Below are 25616 nucleotides of genomic sequence, written 5' to 3'. Positions count from 1 at the left end.
CGACCATGTGATACCCTACAACACACCAATATATTAGAAGCCCCCTTATGTCCAAATCGAATTTTGGAAGATTTCGCTTTTAAAATTATGTCACGGAGCAGTGTCCACATATTACCCTTAGCATTTGGACCAAGAATATTTGCCCAATATTTACGCACTTCATCTTGCTGTTAGTTGTTGTGGTCCATTTTACAGCTAAATATATTTCAATGGTCATCCAAAATGCTAGACTTCTTCGCTGTCCTTAACTCTCTTCTCAGGCGTGTTTATTGGCTTCAATTGTCTGATCAGGAATTTTTTTCTATTTTTGGTTCATTTGAACCCCTAAATATTTTGCGATCATCTCCAAAAATAAGAGTTCTCTCTGTATTCTAAATTTATACTCATTTATATGTTTTGGTTGTCTTCGATATTTGGCTATATTCGTCAACGAAATCAGCATAAACAAGTAAGCAAAGGCTACAGTCGAGCGGGGCCGACCGTTAAATACTCTACAACACTATAATAAACGATACAGTTTATATAGGCGAGATACTCGAAAGAATTCCACAAGATATTGTGACAAATAATAAAAGAAAACCATCAGGTTTCGTTCTCTAATTTTCGAATAATAGCAACTTAAACTAATTTGCTCATTTCCAATTTATTGGTAGATGTTGCACGTAAATGGTCTTCCTAGATCTCGAACCAATATTTCCCAAACACCCAAAATCTCTTAGAAGTGGCAAAAGATTAACATTTATTATTGGTTTTTGACTGAAACGCATCTATATGAGATACAGCCATTTGACTATATTCTTCAACTAAATCAGCGTTAACGAAGAAGTCACTGTAATGGACATTTTCGTATTTTGTCTACAAAAGTTGGCAAACTATTTCACACATTGAATATTTTTGGATGGCCATCCAAAACTGCTTGGCTTTTGCAATGTCCGGTAACCCCCATTCAAATGTGCGTGAGGATCGGGCGATAATTACGACCTGCTGACAATTTTGCAGTTTTTTGGTCCATTTCAACCCCTAAATATATGGCGATCATCTCCAGAAAGAGTAGGCTTCTATTCTGACCCTCATCTGATCCCCATGCAAAATTTCGTAAGGATCGGACCATAAATGCGATCTGTATATCATATCCTGATATCCTAACTACTTAGTTTTGTTAGCTGTAAAAATATTACCAAATGTTTAATTCAAAATGAAAATATGCCAAAAATATGACAATTGAAAAAATATGAGAAAATTTACAAAATCAATATTTTCATCTTTAGAGAGATATTTTTATGCAATTTTTTAGGCGTTTTTTCTTTTCTGCCAAGAGGTCATTCTGAATTAATGAGAACTGTCGAAATCAGTTCAGCCGTTCTCGACATAAAAGAGTTCTTTCAAGCATATCTCCTTTGATAGACATATATGTCGCACATATTTTGCTATATATCCGATTTGATGGATGTTAACATCAATGTAAAGATCAGAAGTAACCCTGTCATGGCTTTGTGATTTCGCCGGGATTTAAAATATTCGCGGTTTAATGAAAAATTTCGAACTTTTTCAATACAAAAGATATGGTCTATTTTACCCGCTAAATATAATCCGATGACCACTCAAATTGGTAAGCTTCTTCCCCGCCCTAAACTCTAGCTACATGCGAAATTCCGCGTCGATTGGTCTATAATTGCGACCTGTATAGCTACTGCAAAATCCGACATTTTTTCAGTATTTGGTCCATTTCAACCCCTAAACATTTGGCGATCATCTCCAAAAGAAATAGGGTTCTATTCTGACATTAACCCCACCTACATTTTAAATTTCGTGAAGTTCGGACCATAATTGCGACCTGTAGAGTGATTACAAATTAACATGGACAGACGGACAGACGGACGGACGGACATACATAGCTAGATCGACTCAGCTCGGCGAGCTAGGAAGATCCATATATACTTTCCTATATGGGAAACCAATATTTCGAGGTGTTACATAAATTCTGGCCCAATCAAACTTATAATACCCCCAACACATAGTGTTGTAGGGTATAAAAAGTCAGAAGTTCGCATTTTGTGTACTTCGGATATCGCCTGTAAGTAATGTTGGTACTTTTTCACACAAAAATTGTGGTCCATTCCACCCGCCATCCTAAACTTTAACTTCAAAAAATCACAAAATACTACAAAATCTATATTAACATCATTATTGGCATCTTTTATGCGATTTTTTAGATTTTATTCTTTTATACCAGGAGGGCATCCAGAAATGAAAAAACTTGTCAAAATCGGTCCAGCCATTCTTGAGATATAAGCATTTTAGCTAACATCCCCTTTTTATACCCTCCACCATACTATGGAGGGTATATTAATTTTGTCATTCCGTTTGTAACTCCTCGAAATACTCACGTCAGACCCAACAAAGTATATATATTCTTGATCAGCGTAAAATTCTAAGACGATTTAGCCATGTCCGTCTGTCTGTCTGTGTGTCTGTCTGTCCGTCTGTCTGTCTGTCTGTCTGTTGTAATCACGCTATCTTTCGAACAAATTGAGATAGAAGGCTAAAATTTTGCACACATGTATATTTAGCCAGTAGGCAGGTTAAGTTCGTAAATGGGTCATGTAGGTCCAAGTTTTCATATAGCCCCCATATAAAGGTACCTCTCGATATTCGGTATTTTGATGATTTTAGCGACATTATTCACCGGAATTGTTTCAAATTTGGCATTTGAAGTTCGTAATGGATACTACAGCCTAAGACAGAAAATTATCTGTGCAGGTCCGCGTCTTCGTATAGCCCCCATATAATGGTACCCCCCGATATTCGGTATTTTGATGATTTTAGCGACATTATTTAACGGAACCGTTCCAAATTTGTGTATTTGAAGTTCGTAATAGATACTGCAGCAGAAAACAGAAAATAGGCCATGTAGGTCCACGTCTTCGTATAGCCCCCATATACCGTACCCCCCGATATTCGGTATTTTGATGATTTTAGCGACATTATTTAACGGAACCGTTCCAAATTTGGTATTTGAAGTTCGTAATAGACACTGCAGCAGTAAACAGAAAATGGACCATGTAGGTCCACGTCTTCGTATAGGCCCCATATACCGTACCCCCCGATATTCGGTATTTTGATGATTTTAGCGACATTATTTACCGGGATTGTTTTAAATTTCGCATTTGAAGTTCGTAATGGATACTTCAGCCCATGCCAGAAAATTGTCTGTGCAGGTCCACGAATTCGTATAGCCCCCATATAACGGTACCCCCTATATTCGGTATTTTGATGATTTTAGCTACATTATAAACAAATGTTTCTTCAAGTTTCGCATTTAAATGTTGTAATAACTTATGACAAAAGTTGCCTATGCAGGTATACGTCGTCGTATAGACATTCGGTATTTTTAAGATTTTAACAGAATTTTTAAAGGATTTTTTTTTTATTTTATTTATTTATTTTTTTTGGAAATTGCCAAATTTATACCAAATGGTGGAGGGTATTAAAAGTTCGGCCCGGCCGAACTTACAGCTTTTTTACTTGTTTTGTTTATACACATTGTATATATTTCGCTATATATATGTGATATATTTACTATCGGCATCTACGTAACGGTCAGAATTGACCTGTTCGCCTATTTGTGATTTCGCCGGGCCTAAAAACATTTATTTAACACAAATGTTATAGTCTATTTCACCCACTGAATATTATCCGATGACCATCAAAATTAGAAGGCTTCTGCCCAGCCTAAAGCCTAGCCCCATGCTAATTTCCGCGTCGTCGTTCCGTCGCAACTGCAAAATTTTTTGTTTCAGTTTTTGGTCCATTTCGACCCCTAAATATTATGCGATAATCTCCAGAAGAAATATGGTTCTATTCTGACCTTAACCCCGCCTACATTCTAAATTTCGTGAAGATCGGGCCATTATTGCGACCTGCAGAGTGATTACAAATTAACATGGACAGACGGACGGACGGACATACATAGCTAGAACGACTCAGCTCGGCGAGCTAGGAAGATCCATATATACTTTCCTATATGGAAAACCAATATTTCGAGGTGTTACATAATTTTTGGCCCAATCAAACTTATAATACCCCCACACATAGTGTTGTAGGGTATAAATATAAAATTTTTTAGAGGGAATTCATTTATAGAACAGTGTGGCTTGTTTTTCATTTATCTTGAATTGTGACTTCGTTTGAAAAGTACTTTATAGTACAACATAGAATATTGTTAGATCTAAAACCATGGAAATTAGTATTTCTCTTTTGGATTAAGATGTCAAAATTAAATCGAGTTTTGTTTCAATCTTTACGGAAAGAGCTAAAAGAGACGAAATTGAGACAATTTTATAGAGTGCTTGATAAGAGTTTGTACGTTGATATTTTGCATAAGGGTATTCCGTACGCAAATCTCTTAAAAGAATTTAAATTTGGTACTTTTTGAAATGAAATTATACAGTTAAGAAATTTTCAAATGTACCCCACTCAACTTATGTACAACAAGTGAGTAAGGACTGTGGTCGTTCCTACCATATGATACCCCGCAACACTATAATGTGTTGCAAACCTCCTTATGTCCAAATGCATTTTGGTAGATTTCGTGTTATCATATTTCATGCCCCCTGTAGTTTTTGACCTGGGCATCTTAGTATGTTTTATATTTGTAAAGGCTTCTTGAAAACAGCGTTCGAAAATAAACAGTACACTAACATAGTGTACTGTACCGGTACAGTATCACTAAAAATTTTTTTTAGCGGTAGTGTACCGGTACACTACCACTAAAAAATATTTTAGTGATACTGTACCGGAACACAACGATAATCGTACTGTACCGCAGTCGGAGCACTAAAAAATCGTAGTGTACCGCAGTCGGAGCACTAAAAAATCGTAGTGTTCCGGAGTCGGAGCACTAAAAAACGTAGTGTTCCGCAATCGGAGCACTAAAAAATCGTAGTGTACCACATTAAAAAAATGTACTGGCATCAATACGCTTTTTTATGATTTGGGAAAATAATATTAAAGGTTTAATTTTTTAAAGGTTTAATTAATAAAATGATTATAATAAAAGAAATTAAAGATTATCCAACCTTGCAAAATTACACAAAATTCGATATTAGTATCACTCTTTGTATAAGTGGAAATTAAAGAACAAATAAAACAACGTACTGTCATATCTCAATGAAACATACTTAATACTGATTTATTTATAAGTATTTAATTGTTATTACATAAATGTATTTTTTAATAAAAATTGAATTAATTAAACAAGTTAAATATAATAAACATAATATAAATAGAAAGTAAAAAAGGAAATGTAATAAACTAAAAATATAAGTACACCAGTAAGAACATTAATCTGATCCCAATTGGTAATTAAAAATCCCATTGGCTTTTACCATTAATATATGCTCCAAATTTAACGGTGACAATCGATTGCGCTGATCGGATAACATATATTTCATAACTGAAAATAAGCGTTCCACGCTTACTTGTGTTGATGGTATTGCCAGTAAAATATTCGCAATGCCACTAATAATGTTTGAAGAATCCCAATATTGTAAAATATTTGCATTTAGTGGCAATCTTGATTTTCTTTCATAAGTGGATAGATCGGATTCAAAATTATCAATGTTTGAAGAACTCTGTGTAGGCGTGGTAGGATCTAAAGTTTGCAGGTAATCGGAAAAGGATTTCGGTGTGCATGCATTACTTGTTGATGGAGTTTCATCCAGTATTGTGCAGGCCGTATTGTCTGTTGTAGAATCTGAAGAAATAAGGGTAATAGTTAAAAACATATGTATGTATTTTTGGTATTAATATAGCAAACGTACCTTCTTTTGAGTATATTCGCTTATATAACCACACTATGTACATCTGCGCTCTAGTTTTCTGTTCGCTTGTCATACAGACTTTAATACGTGGATCCAAATACACGGCTGCGTTGAAAAGTTCGTTATCAAAAAGTTTATCCATTCTTGTCTTCAATGATTCTTTCAGTATCCCTTTCATTTCGGTATTTGGTAAAGCATCTATTTGGAATGTAATATCCATTATTACAATATATAGTTCGCTATAACACAGCTGTTCAGTTTGTAGTTTCATTGTAGCTGTGTAAATAGGTTTAAATATTCCAACAAATTCACTTGCGAAAGACCAGTCAGCAGAACTAATGAATAATTTCGAATTATCCTTGCTTCATGTAGTTACAACTTCTCTTATTTCCAGCAGTCTTTCAATCATATTGTATGTTGAATTCCATCTTGTTATACAGTCAATTATAGGTTTCTTGTGGAGCCCATTTTTAAAAATACTCATATACGTTTTACTTCGAAGTTTTTTCACTACGAGTCTTAGGTTTTCAGTTTTTTCTTTTATTGTAGGCTGTTTTAGAACATCATTTACACACAGCTGCAGCGTATGGGCGCCACAACGAATGTTAGTAATATGGTGTGAGGATATATTAAAGTCGATTGACTCAATTTCATAAATCGATATTTCACAATCAACTTCTTCTTCGCTATCCTGAGATTCCTCTTCCATAAGCATTTGTAACTCCGAATTCAGCACTTTTACCGTTTTTAACATGTTAGATCCATTGTCGGTTGTAATGGTAAAAATGTTGCGTACATCAACACCATATTCTCTTAGAACTTCCAATATAATAGATTTTATATATTCACCGGTATGACTTGATTTCAGCTCTTTTACTGCCAATGTTTTAACAATGATTTTACCATTTTTGATGTATTGAACATTTATACCGAGCATGCTCAAATCCCACCTGGTTGCTACATCAATCTTAAGAGAAAACAATGTCCCTTTTAAATCATTAGATATTTCCGTTTTAATATTTGTGGAAAATGCGATAATTCGCTCCATTATATTATGCTCATTGACTGTTATTCCGAGCAAACTTAAAACTGGTTCCATAAGAATTTTGAAGGCCCTATCTTCGGCCATATGCAGAGGACGTCCATTTTTGGTGAATAGTTCCACTATTGCTAGTTCGATGTTCCTCGGATTTACATTTCTTCGCAGTAATACTTCGTTAACACAATTTTGTAATTTCATTGCACGTTTTTGTTCAATATAGTTTGCATATTGCTCATGTGATGTGATCTCTTTAAGTGTCTTTCTATATTTCCGGAATGTACACTTAAAATCTTGTTCTTACAACTTTGCAAATTACACACAACTTCGTTTGATTCATTTGTATTGAACATATCTAAAAGAATAATATTTTTAGGTCGCGGCATTTTTGTAATTATTTGCTGAACGTTTGAGAAGAACTAAACAGCAGGATATCGGCTTTTTTGCATATGTTGTAACAAATATTGTTCTTAATAATAAAATACTACCTGTACTCCGATGCGAAATTGTGGCAAACTATATTCTGGATATCAGCACATATGTTGATGTGGTACCTGTACAATGTTTGGTTTTATTTAAGGCTAAACCATAAAACTGATTTTAAACCCTCAGCCATACTTTAAAAAATATTTAATTTTTTGCACCTACATTCACGGATTTTTCAGTACCACAAAGTAACAGGTACATAATCTGCATAAAAACCATTCATTGATTTCATTTAGCGGCCCACCTAAGATAATGAAACAAACTTGACCTTTTACCAAAATATACAATTTTATGGCACTAACTTTTATTACCCATATTCTTGCATTCATTCGTAGAATTTTTGTTTTTAATTGAATGAACCTTTTTACTGGTTCATATATAACGCAATATGCCGAATTTCATGCGTATCCATAAAGACTTGTGGCAACCACTAAAATACCCTTTTTCACGGAGAATTTAAATTTTCAATTTAATTTTCCTTTTTATCCTTTCTACCTAATCTCATATTTTTATACTTTCTTCAATTTCGCAAAGAAAATAAATCCAGCAATTATTTTCATAATATTGAATTGTATTATTTATATTTACATTATAAAAAACATCAAACATTCAATTTTTCCCAAATCGTAAACAACACTCATGTGGTACACTACCGGTACATTATTTTTTTTAATGTTCCGCCATGTGGTACACTACGATTTTGTAGTGATCCGACTGCGGAACACTACGATTTTTTAGTGCTCCGACTGCGGAACACTACGTTTTTAGTGCTCCGACTGCGGTACAGTACGATTATCGTTGTGCTCCGGTACAGTATCACTAAAATATTTTTTAAGGGTTGTGTTCCGGTACGGTACACTATCGTAGTGTACCACTCCACCTCGGTACGGTACAGAACACTATGGTACTGTACCATAATGTTTATTTTCGAACGCTGCTTGAAAACGACCATTTGGATCGCGGTTTTAAATATTTAATACCTTTTAACATAATTTTCGGAATATGCCAACTGGCATATTCGGGCAACACCTCTACGCCACGACGGAGGCTTTAGAACACAGATACCAACAAGCGGAGGCTGTTGTGTTTGCTCTTCTTGTTAAATCATCATCATTTGCTGGCCATGTAAAATTGTAGGTCTCTTCCCTCTCCCAAAATTCTGTTTTTGGTTTATTTCAAACACTTAATACAATAACTACAATCTTTTTTTTTTCGACCCTAATTCCATGCTAAATTTAGTAAGGGTCGAACCATGGGAATTAATTCATATTGGAAATTTGTGTGAAATTAAATAATGCCAACTATGATCGTTTTGAACTGATAAACTTTTGAAACTAAACTATATCTAAATCAGAGTCGGCATTTTTATTCCGTATTTCAATTCATTTACCAAATCGTTTTGCTATACAGTGCATATTATGACTTTGGGAAGGGTTAAATAGAAAATCTGACGAAACATATACATGACAAAGACGCAGAAGTATAAAGATAGAACAAGTCAGAGTCAAAATATTGTCACCAGGTGTAAATACTTCTGTTGTTATGATATCGTAACAACGTAGTTGCCACTATTAAATAATTTAAACCGCTAAGAGCATGGAAATCAATCGGGAAGGTCAATGGAATGGAATAGAATTTCATTTTTCAAACTTTTATCCGTCATTATTTTCTGTACTTGTGTCTTTTATATCAATATGCATCTGTCATGAGCTGTTATTGAAGATATTGTAGCCACAAACCATTTGTTCAGAATGCATTTTTCTAGTCTTTACTAGTTAAAGCCTTTGTACATGGCAGCTATAGGTATATCCATGGTACAATAAAAATTTAAGTTAGAACTACCAGCTGATAACATTTTTTTTAAGTTTGCCCGACTTCTTTTAATTTTGTGTATGTCTACATATATAAACAAGTAAGCAAAGGCTATAGTCGTGCGGGGCCGACTATGTGATACCCTACAACACTACAATATGTTAGAAGCCCCCTTATGTCCAAATCCATTCCGTCGTGCTGTAAGTTGTTGTGATCCATTTTACAGCTAAATATAAACCAATGGTCATCCAAAATGCTAAACTTCTTCTCTGTCCTGAACTCTCTTCTCATGCAAAACTCCGTGTCGATTGGTTTCAATTTCAATTAATTTGAACCCCTAATTATTTTCCGATCATCTCCCTCTGTATCTCAAAATTTAGTCTCATATATATGATTTGCTTGTCTACGATATATGGCTATATTCGTCAACGAAATCAGCATTAAAAAAGCCAGAATTTCGAATTTTGTGTATTTGGGATATCGCCTGTAAGTAATTTTTGTATTTTTTACACAAAATAGTGGTCCATTCTACCCCCTGACCTAAACTCTAACTTCATGAGAGATTTCGTGTCCATTGCTTTAAAAATCAGGGACATTTTCAGTTTTTGGTCCATTTCAATCCCTAAATATATTGCGGACATCTTTAAAAACAATAAACCTAGCCCTACCCTTATGAAAATTTTCGTGAGGATTGGACGATAATTGCAATCTGTATATAATAACACCAACCTGTGTTGTAAGATGAAAAAAATATTACAAAATGTATACTTCAACATTATAAGTCAAATTGAAAAAATCGCATGCGATAAAAAATATGAAAAAAAATATAAAAAATGTCACAAAATACTACAATACCTATATTAACATCATTATTGACATATTTTTATGCGATTTTTTTAGATTTTATACTTATATGCCAAGAGGGCATTCTGTATTGACAAAATTTGTCAAAATCGGTCCAGCCGTACTTAAGATATAAGCATTATAGCTAACATCCCGATACTAAATATATATATATATATATATATATATATATATATATATATATATATATATATATATATATATATTATATATATATATATTATATATATATGTATATATATTTACTATCGGCATCGACGTAACGGTCAGAATTGACCTGTTTGCCTATTTGTGATTTCGTCGGGATTAAAAATATTCGCGGTTTAATGCAAAATTTGACTTTTATTTAACACAAATGTTATGGTCTATTTCACCCACTAAAACACATAGTGTTGTAGGGTATAAAAATAAAGTTGTGTTAGCTACTACGCTTATAATTGAGAACCGCTGATCTGGTTTGACAAATTTAGACAACGTCAGAATTGTCTCTTGGCAGAAAAAGGAAAAAATTAAAAAAAAAACGCGTAAGAATTTGAAGTTTGAAAATTTTTATTTTAACTTTTGAAATGTACAATTGTAATATTTAATTTTGCATGATTTTCTTCTATTTTGACTTATGGAGGGTATATTAATTTTATCACTCCGTTTGTAACTTCCCAAAATACTCATGTCAGATACAACAAAATATATATCTATATATATATAAGAAATTTGTGTTAGTTACTACGCTTATAACTTAAGAACCGCTGGACTGATTTTAACGATTCATACAACGTCGGAATTGTCTCCTGTCCGAAAAGGATAATATCCAAAAAAATCGCGTAAAAATGTGATATATTAACATTTTCATTTTGACTTTTCAAATGTCGAAATAATTTAACGTGGTCACACCACAGTTAAAGGATAATTACTTTTTCTAAATCGCTAAAAAATCACGAAAAAAGAGATATTATTGCAAAAATTCTCAAATCGGGAAAAAATCGAAAAAAAAAATCAATGGAATCGAATTTTAAAATAATAGTACATTCTATTGACAAACTTTGTAAGGATCTTTAAACATTTGCTGTAAAAAATCAGCGAACAAGTTGAAGATTTTTTCAATTTGTTATTCTTCTTTTGTCAATTTTTTTTTTTCAATTTGTATTATCACATTGAATTCAATGTTTTTTTGTGAACAAAATAAAGAATAATTTTTCACTATATACAATTTTTCACCAAAAAAATCAAATAAGTGCGAAATACGATATTAACTGACATCTACCTTTCAACTCCAGGGCCGACATCGTGCTTCAGCTAGAAGATGCGTACACATTAAAACAAACAAAAATGACCGAAAAAGCCTAATGGGGCTCATTTCAAAGCGTGGACCTACTTCTTTCATATTTATATAACCATCGTATGATTTAAGCTATTTTTGGGGTCTTCCTCACTTTTTTTCTATTTTTGGCCCTTATTTGAGATGGATAAAACTATTTTTACTTATTTAAATCACGCGAAAATTTTTTCAGTTTGAAATGCTATATTGTTCTGCTATATTTTTGATTTGGCCTCTATTTGTCATCTTGGATTATAAGGCGTGAAGAAAGTTTTCAATGTAGGTCGATGTTTCGCAGTAGTAGTGATTTTACCATATTTCAAAGGATTTGGCTAAAAATGTGTATTTGGGTGGTAAAAATCTTACACAGAAATTTCAACATATCTACAAATTTTAGAATTTTCTCCATGTATAATCTTGTAATTTGGTGAGAAAATCAATTTTTTGAAAAGGGGTTACAGTAAGGATGTGGTTATGGAAATGTGTATTTAGTGTATAAACTGTACTAAATGGTATAAAATTTGGTAAATTTCGGTTTTAAGTGAGTGAAAATCTACATATTACATATAAAAGAAAGTTGTGTTAGTTACTACGCTTTTAACTCAAGAACCGCTGATTTTAACGATTCAGACAAATCCAAATTGTCTCTTGGAAGAAAATGATAAAATCCCAAAAAATCGCGTTAAAATGTGAGATTTCAAAATATGATATGACGATATGTCCAATGAGAACTCAAATGCAAAATCAATTGGGATTGCAATCAGCGAAATTTTGAAATTGCATAAAAACTCCCTTATAAATGGAGGTTATAATATAAATCCTTTTTTCCGCGTACGAAGTAGCGGGCATTTGCTAGTATTCTATATTCCGGTACCCCCCGATATCGGTATTTTGCGACAATATTCACCGGAATTGTTTCAAGTTTGTTATTTGTAGTTCATAATAGATACTACAGCCTATGACAGAAAATTGTCTGTGCAGGTTCACGTCTTCGTATAGCTCCCATATAACGATACCTCCCCTTATTCGGTATTTTGATGATTTTAGCGATATTATTCAGCGGAATTGTGTCAAATTTGGTATTTGAAGTTCGTAATGGATACTACAGCCTAAGAAAGAAAATTGTCTGTGCAGGTCCACATCTTCGTATAGGCTCCATATAACGGTACCTCCCGATATTCGGTATTTTGAATTTTTAACGATTTTTATTGTTTTTGAGAATTGTCAAATTCGTTCCAAATGCTGGAGGGTATTCAAAGTAAGGCCCGGCCGAACTTACAGCATTTTTACTATTTTTGTGTTTATTGGGTAAGTGAAAGTGGGTAAGTGGAACTAAAAAATGTATATTTTACCCTGTACGAATGAACACTATGTGTTGGGTGTATTATAAGTTTGATTGAGCCAAAAATTATGTAACAACTTGAAATATTGTCCCCCACAAAGGAATCTATATATGGATCTTCCTATCCCGCCGAGCTGAGTCGATCAAGCTATGATGTCCGTCCGTTCGTCTGTCCATCTGTCCATGTTAATTTGTAATCAAGCTACAAGTCGCAATTATGGTCCGATTCTCATGAAATTGAAAATGGAAGTCAGAAAAGAACCTTATTTTTTCAAAATATTTAGGGGTTGAAATAGACCAAAAACGGAACATTTCCCAGATTTTGCAGTTGTCCTATAGGCCACAATTATGAACCAATCGACGCTGAAATTTATATGTAGTTAAAGTTTAGGACTGGGCAGAAGCCTACCAATTTGCCGAACAGTATTTAGCGGGTAAAATAGATCCTAAATTTTATGTAAAAAGATACGAAAATTTCCACTAAACTGTGAATATTTTTAATCGCAGCTAAATCAAAAATACATTAGGTCACTTCTGGCCATTAAAGTGATGCTGATAGCCAAGAAATTGGATATATAGTAAAATAGGTCAAAAATATATGCATTCCAGAGCTATAGAATTAGTTTCCGTTTTTGGGGATCTCACCCCACTGTGCGACGGTCACATAGAACTCTGACCATTAAAAATAGTAATCATCTCTAGATAGATGAATTGAAGAATCTTTTTGAATTGAATTTTAAAAATTGTCATCCACGCCACGCAATAGTACAACCTATTATGTCTGTGCATTTGGGTGTAATATGCAGAAAAAAGGACGGATTTAGACCCTAGGCCTTTTTGCCAAATACGTGTCAGGACATTTGGAGTCGATCTAGCTATGTCCGTCTGTCTGGCTGGTGCGCACGATAACTCTCGAAGGGAGAATTCGGCTACGTCGGTGAGCCAATGTTACACAATTATTGACGAAAAAATATTCTAAAATCTAAATATTAGGGCTTCGTAGGTAGTGGCAGAAATATGCAAAATGGCGAGTTTCAGGTAGTGGAATAAACCGAGGGATATACTTAAGAAATGACATTTGATTACAGCATATACAGTTCAGACCATTGTAGCATTTGGGACACAGAAAAGCCGATGCACCCAAAACACATCACTGTTTAGTGAGTTATAGGGCCAAGTTGAACGAATATGCAAAATTTTGTATCAATTGGTCGGAGCTGCGTTCCGACAAGATGCTTCTCGACTACCCAAAAATGCTTTAGTTTGACGAACTGCCCCATTTTTCAAGTGAATTTTTAGAATTTCAATGCACTCTTGAAGTGAGTATTGCTCCATTTTTATGTTACTGTACTACATTACGGTACAACGTATTCTTTCTATTCAGACATTCCTTTCATATATATCTTTGTCCGATTTAAATGTTATTAAACAATACTAGCCGTCACTCATTCTAAATTTCATTGGAATCGGACAAACATTCAGTGGTTTGTTGCATCAAATATGTGAGATCGGCCGAAAATATATATGGTAGCTATATTCAACTCTTAACCGATTACAAAATAATTTGGCAAATTTATTTTTGTTCCGATTTCCGTTACACATTCTAAATTTGGAGACTTACTGACTAAATTTTCTAGAGGTACTTCCGATTCCTACGCTATATCTTCAGTTCAATGTGGAATTTTAAAAAATTATATAGCCTACGTTACTTTCAGGCGATGCTGTAGTATATTCGGAAAGTTTTCAGGAAAATCTGTTCAACAGTTTTTGAATCAAATAAACAAACGTACAAACAATTTCCTTTTTGTATATATACAGGGTGAGATGAAACAACTGCAACCAACTTCAGACTGCTGTCAGTTCGAAGTCACTCGTCCGACAGCTGTTAAAATTATTCCATTGACAGCTCATTATATTGTTTATAAGCGTACAAAAGCATTTTGTTGAGAATTATCCAGAAAAAAGTTATTCGTGCTGGATTTCAAGCGTGATAGTGTGATTTCTTTATATTTGGCTGAAAAACCACAAGTGACAGCATATAAATGTGAATAAATCTTTTGTGTCTCGTACCATTGCTCGTTACCGTGATACTGGTAGCGTAGCCCGACGTCAAAGATGCGGACGGAAGAAAACAACAAGATCAGCAGAATTGGTTTGAAAAGTAAGGATGCGACTTGATCAAAACCCGCGTCGCAATGGCCGAAAAATGGCTCGTGAGCTGAACATATCGCAATATTCCATTCGCAAATATTGAAAAATCAGCTTGGGGTAAAGCCGTTGAAATTCCAAAAAATACAAGTACTTACACCGCAACAGAAAGTAAGTAGACTCAAAAGAGCTAAAGAGTTGCATCGCTTGGCTGAAAGTGGTGAACTGCCGAATTTGGTTTTCTCCGATGAGAAAACATTCGTTGTCCAGCAGTTTGTAAACAAATAAAAAGATCGTGTTTACATGTCAAAGAGGTCAACTGAAAATGTTCACATTCGGTTGGCCACTAGAACTCAAGCGCCGGCCATGGTGATGGTGTGGGTCGCCATAACAGCCGATGGTCGCTTTCCGACCGTGGCATCAGAATAAATGCCGAATATTATCGAGAAAATATTCTGGAGGGTGTATTAAAGCCTTGGGCACGCAAACATTTTGGCCACAGACCTTGGACATTCCAACAGGACTCAGTACCATCGCACTCAGCACGCGCCAACAAAATCTCTGGATACCTGGATATCTGGATTGAAAAGCAAGGCCACCAAAATCTCTGGATTCCTGGCAAGGTTGCCACTAAAAATGCCAAAGTAACGATCACCTCAAGCCGTTTGAAAGTCATAATTTGTGTCAAAGCTGATCAATTCGAACAAATCTAAAGTTATTCTAAAATTTGATGCCATTTTCTACATTTTTTGCTTTCGTTCAATAAAATTAAAAAATGTGTAAATGATGGCATTTGCAGTTTTTTATCTCATCCTGTAAAAAATGTAACAAGTAAAAAAGCTGTAAGTTCGGCCGGGCCTTACTTTGAATACCCTCCAGCATTTGGAACGAATTTGACAATTCTCAAAAACAATAAAAACCGTTAAAAATTCTGTTAAAATCTTAAAAATACAGAATGTAGCTGTTATATTAGGGTCTATACGACGACATGAACCTGCATAGGTAACTTTTATCATAAGCCATTACAATATTCAAATGCGAAACTTAAAAAAAAATCGGTGAATAATGTAGCTAAAATCATCAAAATACAGAATATAGGGAGGTACCGTTATATAGGGGCTATACGAAGACGTGAACCTGCACAGACAATTTTCTGTCATAGGCTGTAGTATTCATTTCAAACTTCAAATATAAAATTTGAAAGAATTCCGTTGCATAATGTCGTTAAAATAAAGAAAGAACCTAATATCAGAGGTACCGTTATATGGGGGCTATACGAAGACGTGGACTTGCACAAACAATTTTCTGTCTTAGGCTGCAGTATCCATTACGAACTTTAAATACCAAATTTGAAACAATTCCGATAAATAATGTCGCTAAAATCATCAAAATACCGAATATCGGGAGATACCGTTATATGGGGGCTTTACCAAAACGTGGACGTACATGGCCCATTTTCAATATCAAAAGCCCAGCAGACATAACATACATTTGAGTAAAATTTTATCAATCTACTTCAATTCGTTCGGAAGCTAGAGTGATTTCCACAGACGAACGGACATCGCTAAATTGATATAGAATTGTATGCTGATCAAGAATATATATACTTTGTTGGGGCTAAAATGTGTATTTCGAGGTCTTACAATCGGAATGGCAAACTTATTATACCCTCCATACTATAGTGAAGGGTATAAAAATTATGGAGTAGATATGGAGGAACACTTTGGTCTTCATTTATTTTGGTGCATTGCAATTACATAGACTTGACTGGCGCCCTCTAGTATAAAATTTACAGATATTCATCTAAGACTCATTTACAATGTACAGCACACATAAAGTTTTGATCTTAGATGTATCACCCTATTGCACCCCATTGGTTAAAAGCCGATCCTAAAAGTATGCTTTAATATTTATTAAAATAAAACATCTAAATGTGGATTTTTGTTGCATGTATTTTCATGCGATTGATGCGATACTTAATGTTAATAATACTGATGAGTTAAATGATAATTATCATTATTAACAATCATATAGAGAGATGCTTAGTTTAAATATATATATATAGACAACAACCGTTTATTTTTGTTGTTGTTGCACAAACATTTTAACAGACATTAACATACAGATACACAAATAGATACAAGGTCAGTTTCATTCGCTTGATTCGTGGTGCAGTCGTCTTCAATCCTGTTTCGTCGATGATTTCGTGGCGGATTTCTTAAATCTCCGATAAGGGTTATTGTATCCGAAAGGATTTACAAGCTGGTTAGGTCTCGCTCTCAGTTCCTGTGTAGTCAATTGCTGCTGCTGTTGTTGCTGTTGATCGCCCTGTTGTTGTTGCTTGTTTAAATGTTGCTGCTGTTGTTGTTGCTGTAGATTTTGTTGCTGCAAAAAGTTGCCTTGTGAACCTGCCTGGGGTGTAGACTGAAATTGATTGGAGCCCGATTGCAGCGATGTTTGAGGATAACCAAACTGAGAGTCTTGTTGATATTGTCCGGAGTTTTGTTGTTGCTGCAGGAAACGTTGCTGTTGTTGCAATTGCAATGGTGTCAGCTGTGTTTGGCCCGGTCTCAATACATTGGAGAATTGTCTATAGGGTGTTTGATATGGATTCAGGTTTGGACTAATGCCATCTTGATAGGGTTGAGAGCTAGCAATGAACTGTAGAGACTTTGCAATGGCATCGGGTATGGGTGGTGGCGTGGGTATGTGGGCACCTTCGGCCCGGAAACCTTTTAAAAAAATATTTAATTGAGTAAGGTGGTAGGAATAACATAAATACTCTGATACATACCATTTTCATCGGCAATATAACGCACTGTTATCGGGGTTCCCTCGGGTGAAGTATAGGAATAAGAACCTTGAACAACTTGTGCCTCCACGGCTTCACCCAGTCCTAAATTCTTTACATAACCCTGAGCTTGAGCAGTTGTTCCATCGCCAGCCGCATAACCATATTGAAAGCTGCCATCGTAGTTCAGTTCGTTTTGATATGCCGTTATGGGTACAAAATTCTGATTGTAATTTCGATAGATGCTCTGTGAAAAATAGAGAGATACTATTATTTATTTTCTCTCTCCAAATTCTCGATTTATTTACACACCTGTGGTAAGAGTGGTGATATAGGCTGCAGGGGATTAATACCCGGTGCCAGGGGATTTACGGGGAACGGTGATTGTTGTTGCGGTTGCTGCAGTTGTAATTGTTGACGTTGCCGCAACTGTTGACGCTGGAAATTAGGTGTCTGTCGTTGGAATGGTGATTGATTGAAAAGAGTATTCTGTTGAGACTGGCATGTATTCAGCAACACAGCTAAGGTCAATAGAAAAACTGTAAAAAACTGCAAAGAGAAAATCGAATATTATGAATAGAGAATATTTATTGGGAAAATGCTTTAACAAGTTTGGACAATACTCGTACAATGACGAAATCAGATAATGCAAAAACGACATTTAAGGATTCTACCACTTTCTGTAGCGGTAAAAAATATTTACAAAATGTTAAAATACATCTTCATAAAGGTCGATTCCCATGCAAATTTCAATGATCTTGTTTGACCGATCAATCACGAAGGTGTAAAAACTGACTGATCGCTTTATAATAATGAGTAGCTGGCCCGATCCGCGTTGTCGGCCCCTTACTTTTAGGCTTTAATACATATTTTTTGAAGCATAATAATTTACGTACTTATGTAAGCGGCACAATTGTTATTATAAGTAATGACTCCATAGTTATTTCTAAATGTAAATTCATGGCAAATATTATAATTGATGTTCAGGGTTTTAGGAATTATATGATTATATTATATTAGTCTGATAATAGCCCCATATGAAATCTTAGCTCAATTTTTGGTATAGTAAAAAGCTTAACATCAGTTTCCATTCAAATGAGCTGTACTTTGGAATTTGTATTTCCAACGTTTAGAATATTGTGCTGTGTGGTATTTAGTTTTATCCACCTCATAATTAGGGGCGGAATGATTTCAGAATATTCAAATATATATTTTACCGGAAGAATGGAATTAATTTTTTTGTCATTTAAATTGTGCGTTGAAGACCCCATGTTTTTCATCATAGTATAATTCAATGACGATTTCTGTCCTGATCCACTTTCTATTATTCTTAATTTTTTCATGTTTCTATCCCAGTTTGAGATTTCCGAATTTATTTCATATAGACGTACATCCCAAATATACGTTCCCAACCAATATTCTCTTGGAGGTAAAAATTCAATAGAATACAAAATTTTCTTTTCTGACTACACATTGGTTGGGAAAGTGGACTTAAATAAATGCATATGTAGACAATTATCTGTATAATAGTTCTCCATCCCAGGGCCAAAATCAATCGATGAATTTGATTACCAAGATGGGTCATATTCCGAAAATTGAAAATTTTATGCGGAGAGGTTTTCTACCCCCTTAGAAACCAAGATGCCAAAATAAGGCCAAAAAACTCTTCAAGACCCCGAAAAAAAAAAATAAAAAATATATACTTGAAATCGGATTGTACCCTTATCCGGGGATCATGACCCATATCATGACTTCAAAAGCGATTTAAGGTATCTTAAAAATTTGGGAAGAAATTCTTGAAGGACACAAATATGTTTCTTACTAAATTTCCAATTCGCTTTACTATTTTCGGTATTTAACTGATTACAGTCCCAATGAATTTTGCATTTTGAGTTCTTATTGGACGGATTATTGTCATATGAAAAAAGTTGAAATGAGCCCCATAACGCTTTGTCGGTCATTTTTTTTTTAATGTGTTCGTATCTTCCAGCTGAAGCACGATGTAGGTCCTAGAGTTGAAAGGTAGATGCCAATTTTATACATGAGAGATCGCAATTTAACATCGTATTGCGCACTCGTTTCAGTTTTAATATTTTTCATTCAGAATTAAAACAATAAAAATATGCCAAATTGACAAAAAAAAAAACACGACAAAATTGTTTTTTGCTTTGTTTGTTTTTTGTTTATTGTTTTAATCGGCATATTTTCATGCGATTATTTTTTGCCAAGATACTATTTCAAAATTGTATGAATTGTCAAAATCCATTGAGACGTTCTTGAGTTATAAGCGTAATAATTAACACAACTTTTTTATATGGTGAAAATAATTCTTTATTTTATGTCCTCTTCTAATATGATATTATTCGTATAGTTCCACTTACCAAATAAATCGTAAAATCTATAAATAACATGTTTTTCCGTTGTGGCTTTCTACTACCCCAAGAAGACTACACATCATATTATAACTCAAAAAGAAAATAAACTGTACAAATATAGTAAGTCAAAATGGAAAAAAAATCGTGCAATATAAAACATTACGATTGTACATTTCAAAATTTTTAAACTAAACATTTTTACGCGTTTTTTTTTTCTATTTTTGATTTTATTCTTTTTTACCAAGAGACAATTCCGAATTTGTCTGAATCGTTAAAATCAGACCAGCGGTTCTTGAGTTATAAGCGTATTAACTAATACAACTTTCTTTTATGCATAGATGTACAATTACACGTGCTACAAAATTCAAAATATTCAAGATTTTAAAAATAGATCTAACAAGTAACAAATGCTATTATCGGGAGGGCGAACTTTTGATACCCTACAACACTATAATTTGCGAAGTTTCTGCAGATCCGAAACTCTTTTGACTAGAATGAAGGGGCACCTAAGAAACAACCCAATATGTACTACATTATAAGCGCAAATATTGAACCTAATTCTATCGATATTTGACGAAGCAGATATTCCTACTATGACAAATATCTAATTCTCTCTCTCTCGGAAAGAACAGAAATTTCACATTCAAAGTTTTTGTTCCATATTGAAAACATTATTATTTCGGTAAGTTTTATATTTTTTCACACAAATTGTGGTCCATTTAATCAGCTCGATATTATCCGATGTTCATTCAAAATGCTAGGCTTCAGCGCTGATCTTAATTAAGAACTTCAACATGTAGGCACTTTTTGTTTCATTCCAATGCGCATTTATTCTGATCCTAGCCTTGCTCCTTTGCAAAATTCCTGAAAATCGTGAAAAAGTAAAATAGCAGCTAAGTTCCGTCGGGCTGAAAAATGTCAAAAAAAAAACCGTCGAAAAATACCACTCAACAATTCCGTTGAATAATGTCGCTGCTATTTGAAACAATGCCGGTGAATAATGTCGCTAAAATCATGAAAATACCGAATATTGGGAGGTACCGTTAAATGGGGGTCATACGATATAGTGGACCTGTATCGACAATTCTCTTTCAGGGAGTAAAGTACTCACAAAGAACTCCTTGTGTAAAATTTAAGACAATTCTCCAAACTCGTCTTAGAATTATACGCTGATCAAGAATATATAGACTTGTTAAGTCTAAAATTATTATTTCGATGAGTTACATGAGAATAACGAACCTTATATACCCTCCATACTATGAAACAAGTATTCAAAGGCTATAGATGTGCGGGGCCGACCCTGTACTACCCTACGACAGTACAATATGTTAGAAGCTGCTTTATATCCAAATCCATTTTGGAAAATTTCCCTTTTGAAATTATGACATTTTGACCAGGGACATTTGCCCAAATTTTACGCACTCCGTCGTGCTGTTAGTTGCTGTGGTCCATTTTACAGTTAATATAATCCAAATGGTCTCCAAAAGCAAGATGCCCCTTTATATCTCCAAATTTAGACTCATCTACATGACTTGCTTGTCTACGATATTTGACTATATTCGACAAAGAAATCATCATAAAAAAGCCAGAAGTTCGCCTTTTGTCTATAATTGCGACCTGTAGAGCAACTGGAAAATCAGGAATTTTTTTAGTTTTTGGTCCATTGCAACTCCTTACTGTTATGCGATCATCTCCAAAAGCAATGACTTTCTGAGTCGATTTATGCATGTCAGTCCGTCTGTCCATGTATTCTTGTGAACAAAATGCAGGTCGCATTTAATATCTGATTGAGATGAAATTTTCCAAACAATATTTTTTGGCTCTAGGACGAACCCTATTGAAATTGGTGATAAACGGATCATTCATTCATATATAGCCCCCATATATCTTCAACCGATTTCGGGTTAATTGTGCACCAAATGGCGAATATAAATCCAAATTAACCGATTTCAATTCAGAACCGGGGGAATCAAATAAGGTACAGAACACCAGAAAATTAAACATTTAATAATTCGAAATTTAAAAGAGATGGGACCAAGCTTTTCGGGCTATAGGTATATTTTTTACATATTTATCAGTCAGTTAGAAAATTTACAAATGCCACTTCAAATTTACACCAATCTCGCGCAATTATGACTGCCCTATTTCCTATTTTTATACCCTCCACCATAACATTGAGGGTATATTAAGTTTGCCATTCCATTTGTAACTCATCAAAGTAATCATAAATGTACTGTGAAAAATTCTAATTCGATTTAATCACGATTTCTTCCGAAGGAATTGAGAATAAACTTATAGAAGTGATTTAGGTATGGACTCATATAAAGTTTAAAAATGGGCTACGTCGGCTTTAGAGTTTGTAGAGTTTGTTTTTGTATATAGCCCAAATAACTTATTTTAAGCATTTTGACGATTTTCTGCACATTTTTCAACGGAATTGTCGGGAATTTGGCATTTGAAGGTTGTTACGGGTTCCAAACCAGTTTGGCCTTTATAGTTAATATAGGTCCACATCTCCCATTGGACAGCACCACCCATATTCGGTATTATGATGGCTTTCCCCAATTTTTTCAACGAAATTGTCTAAAATTTTGTTTTTGACTTGCAAAAAATTGTTGATATAGGTCCTCATTTTGACATTGTGTATATCACAATCTGTCTGCCGTCTGTGGAAATCACTCAAGCTTCCGAATGTTATAAAGTAGTTTGATTAAATTTTACTCAGATGTGTGTTTGGTGTGCATGATTTGTGGTATTGAAAATGGGCTATATAGATCCACGTTTTTATATAGCCTCCCATATAACTATACCGACTGATTTAAGTTTTGTTGGGTGTTCTAGTCACAATTTTAACCAAAATTCGCATAAATTTACAATTTGTTTTCTCATTACGTAAGAAACGTCCTTGCATAGAACTATCAATATAGGTCTGAGTTTTGCTATAGTCCCCATATAACTGTACCTCCAGATATTAGGTATTTTGATGATTTGTGTCACACTTTTTACCGGAATTTTTTTTAAAATTTGGGATTTGAAGTTCTTAATAGATACTTCGTCCTAAATCACAAATTTGTTCTCACTTGTCCACGTTTTCGCACAGCCCCCATATTACGGTACCTCCCTATATTCGGTATTTTGATGATTTTAGCGACAATATTTACCGAAATTGTTTCAAATTTTGTATTTGAAGTTCATAATGGGTTCTACAGCCTGTAAAAATCCACGTTTTCGTTTAGCCCAAATATTCGGAATTTCGATGTTGTTGTGACATTGTTCACCGAAATTGATTCATATTTCGTAGTTGAGTATGGCCTGTGTCAAAAATTGCCTATTTGTAACAACCGATTTTTTTTTTTTGGATAATTTGCAATTCCTTCCAAATGCTGGAGGGTATTTAAAGTTCGGCTTAACTGTTGTACCCTACGCTAGATAGTGGTAAGGGTATTATGTCTTTATGCAATTGTTTGTAACATGGAGAAGGAAGCGAGATAGACCTATAGTTGGATTTGAGGATCTTCATATAACCACTTTCTGAGTCGATTTATGCATGTCAGTCCGTCTGTCCGTCCGCCCGTTCATATATTCTTGTGAACAAAATGCACGTCGCATTTATTATCCGATCGAGATGAAATTTTCAAAACAATATTTGTTTGGCCCAAGGACGAACCCTATTAAAATTGTAGTAATCAGATCAGATTTAGATATAGCTCCCATATATCTTCAACCGATTTCGGGTTAATTGTGCACCAAATGGCCAATATAAATTCAAATAACCTGCATTTTGGCACATACAACCGAATTCAGAAGTAAGTACATCAAGTTTGATGAAAATCGGTTCAGATATGGCTATTGCCCCCATATATATGCTTCATCCAATTTGGTGTTTAAGTCCCCCACATTCGTAAAATGCACCCCACAAGAATCGTGTTTGGTTTTAGATATTAATATTAGCCCAGAAATACGTCTGCCAAATTTTCTCAAGATCGGTTAAGATTTGGATATAGCTCCCATATATATCTGCAATCGATTTTGGGTTAATTATGTGATAAATGGACAATATAAGTCCAAATGACACATTTTGACACATCGACCGAATTCTGAAAACAAACTATAACTGCTCATCCGATTTGGTGTTTAAGTCCCCCACATTCGTTTAATGCACCAAACAAGAATCGTGTTTGGTATCAGATATTAGATATAGCCCAGAAATACGTCTGCCAAATTTTCTCAAGATCGGTTCAGATTTGGATATAGCTCCCATACATGTCTTCAACCGATTTCGCGTGAATTGTGTAACAAATGGCCAATATCAGTCCAAATGACATGAATTTTGGCACATCGACCGAATTCTGAAACCAAACTAAAACTGCTCTATATCCAAATGTTAATAAGTGGTATGATATACTTCAAATAAATTCTTTTGTTACGGAGCCCTACTAAATATATAGTCGCCCCGCCCGCCTTTAGACTTTTCCTTACTTAAGTTTACTTGTTTCTTTATCGTATCCCAAAATACTATGTCTACTAACTTTGATTGAAGATTGAAACACCTCGAAAATATGAGTCCCAGATCCTCAATGTTATACATCGATCTTCCTATCTCGCTGAGCTGAATCGATCTAGCTATGTGTGTCCGTCTTTAGTCTCGTACCGAAATTGCTTGAAGTTAAGATGAGGGTCAGGTTGGTCATCGGATACGGATGAAATGAATCATAATTTTTGTGTGAAAATTTACAAAATTTCCATTCAATCGCGATAGTTTTTAAAACTGAAAGGCACTTTCCGACGAAATCGGTGGTACATAAAAGTGGCACATCTGACCTTTATATTGATTCTGATTTCGTAAATTTGTACCGATTCTTTGCATCTCTTTGAGATCTATTACCAATATATATTAAATACTCTCAATATATTCAAAAGATTCGTAGGATCTTTAATGTAATATCGAAGAAATTTTGGATACAGTTATAAATATGTTGAGACCGCTTCAAAGTTTCAATCCAAATATATTTGTTTATTTTTTAAAAAATTTACCCGATAGCGAATTTTCTCCATTGTTCCCATATTTAGGCGAAAATTTCTCAAATATTTCACTCAAATAAATGCAATCACAACAAACTTTGTTTTCCGACCGGATTTTTCACTACATTCACTTCGATTTGTTGTTAGTTTCAAACTGATTACAGCAAAAAAAAGAATCAAATGACAATTTCGACAAATTTGAATTTGTTGTAGTCAACTCTCGATTTCAATTGTAATTAGCATAGAACACGGAGCACGCGGTTGATTCACAGTAAACGGTCGCTATGATGGATCTCTGATCTGGAAGACGTTCTTCGAGTTATATCTTCGAAGTTGTGCAATTATCTCTTTGAGCTCTGTAAATAAACTAATTGTAGATCGGCAAATGCGCTGCGTATTTATACAATGGAAATGCCGCAGGGCATGAACGAACGCACCCCAACAGACAAACGAGCAAACGTACGCATAGTATGCCATCTCCAACTCCATCTCCACCTCCAACTCATTATGAGGTTTCGGCATTAAAAGCTAAAAGCCAGCTGCAAACATTTTCTACTGGATCATTATTCTTTTTATTTTTCATTTCAGGCCCAGAATCTG

The 25616-nt window shown here is 34.5% G+C and overlaps 2 protein-coding genes across 2 annotated transcripts; both read right to left on the bottom strand.

Moving 5' to 3' along the window:
* Positions 1-5341: 5341 nt before the first annotated feature.
* On the bottom strand, positions 5342-6185 carry LOC131803473 (uncharacterized). Its single transcript, XM_059124834.1, has 2 exons — positions 5823-6185; positions 5342-5755 (listed from the first exon to the last, which is right to left on the bottom strand). Exons 1-2 carry the CDS (start codon positions 6091-6093, stop codon positions 5343-5345), a joined length of 684 nt encoding a protein of 227 aa, XP_058980817.1. The 5' UTR covers positions 6094-6185; the 3' UTR covers position 5342.
* Positions 6186-16893: 10708 nt separating this feature from the next.
* Positions 16894-25364, bottom strand: LOC101896234 (putative mediator of RNA polymerase II transcription subunit 12). Its single transcript, XM_005185615.4, has 4 exons — positions 25029-25364; positions 17932-18168; positions 17623-17866; positions 16894-17560 (listed from the first exon to the last, which is right to left on the bottom strand). The coding sequence occupies exons 1-4, from the start codon at positions 25056-25058 to the stop codon at positions 17010-17012; spliced, it is 1062 nt and encodes a 353-aa protein (XP_005185672.1). The 5' UTR covers positions 25059-25364; the 3' UTR covers positions 16894-17009.
* Between the last annotated feature and the right edge of the window lie 252 nt (positions 25365-25616).

This window comes from Musca domestica, unplaced genomic scaffold (assembly GCF_030504385.1).
Source record: "Musca domestica strain aabys unplaced genomic scaffold, Musca_domestica.polishedcontigs.V.1.1 10, whole genome shotgun sequence".
In the NCBI taxonomy this organism is placed as follows: domain Eukaryota; kingdom Metazoa; phylum Arthropoda; class Insecta; order Diptera; family Muscidae; genus Musca; species Musca domestica.
This window is presented reverse-complemented; position numbering and strand designations above follow the sequence as displayed.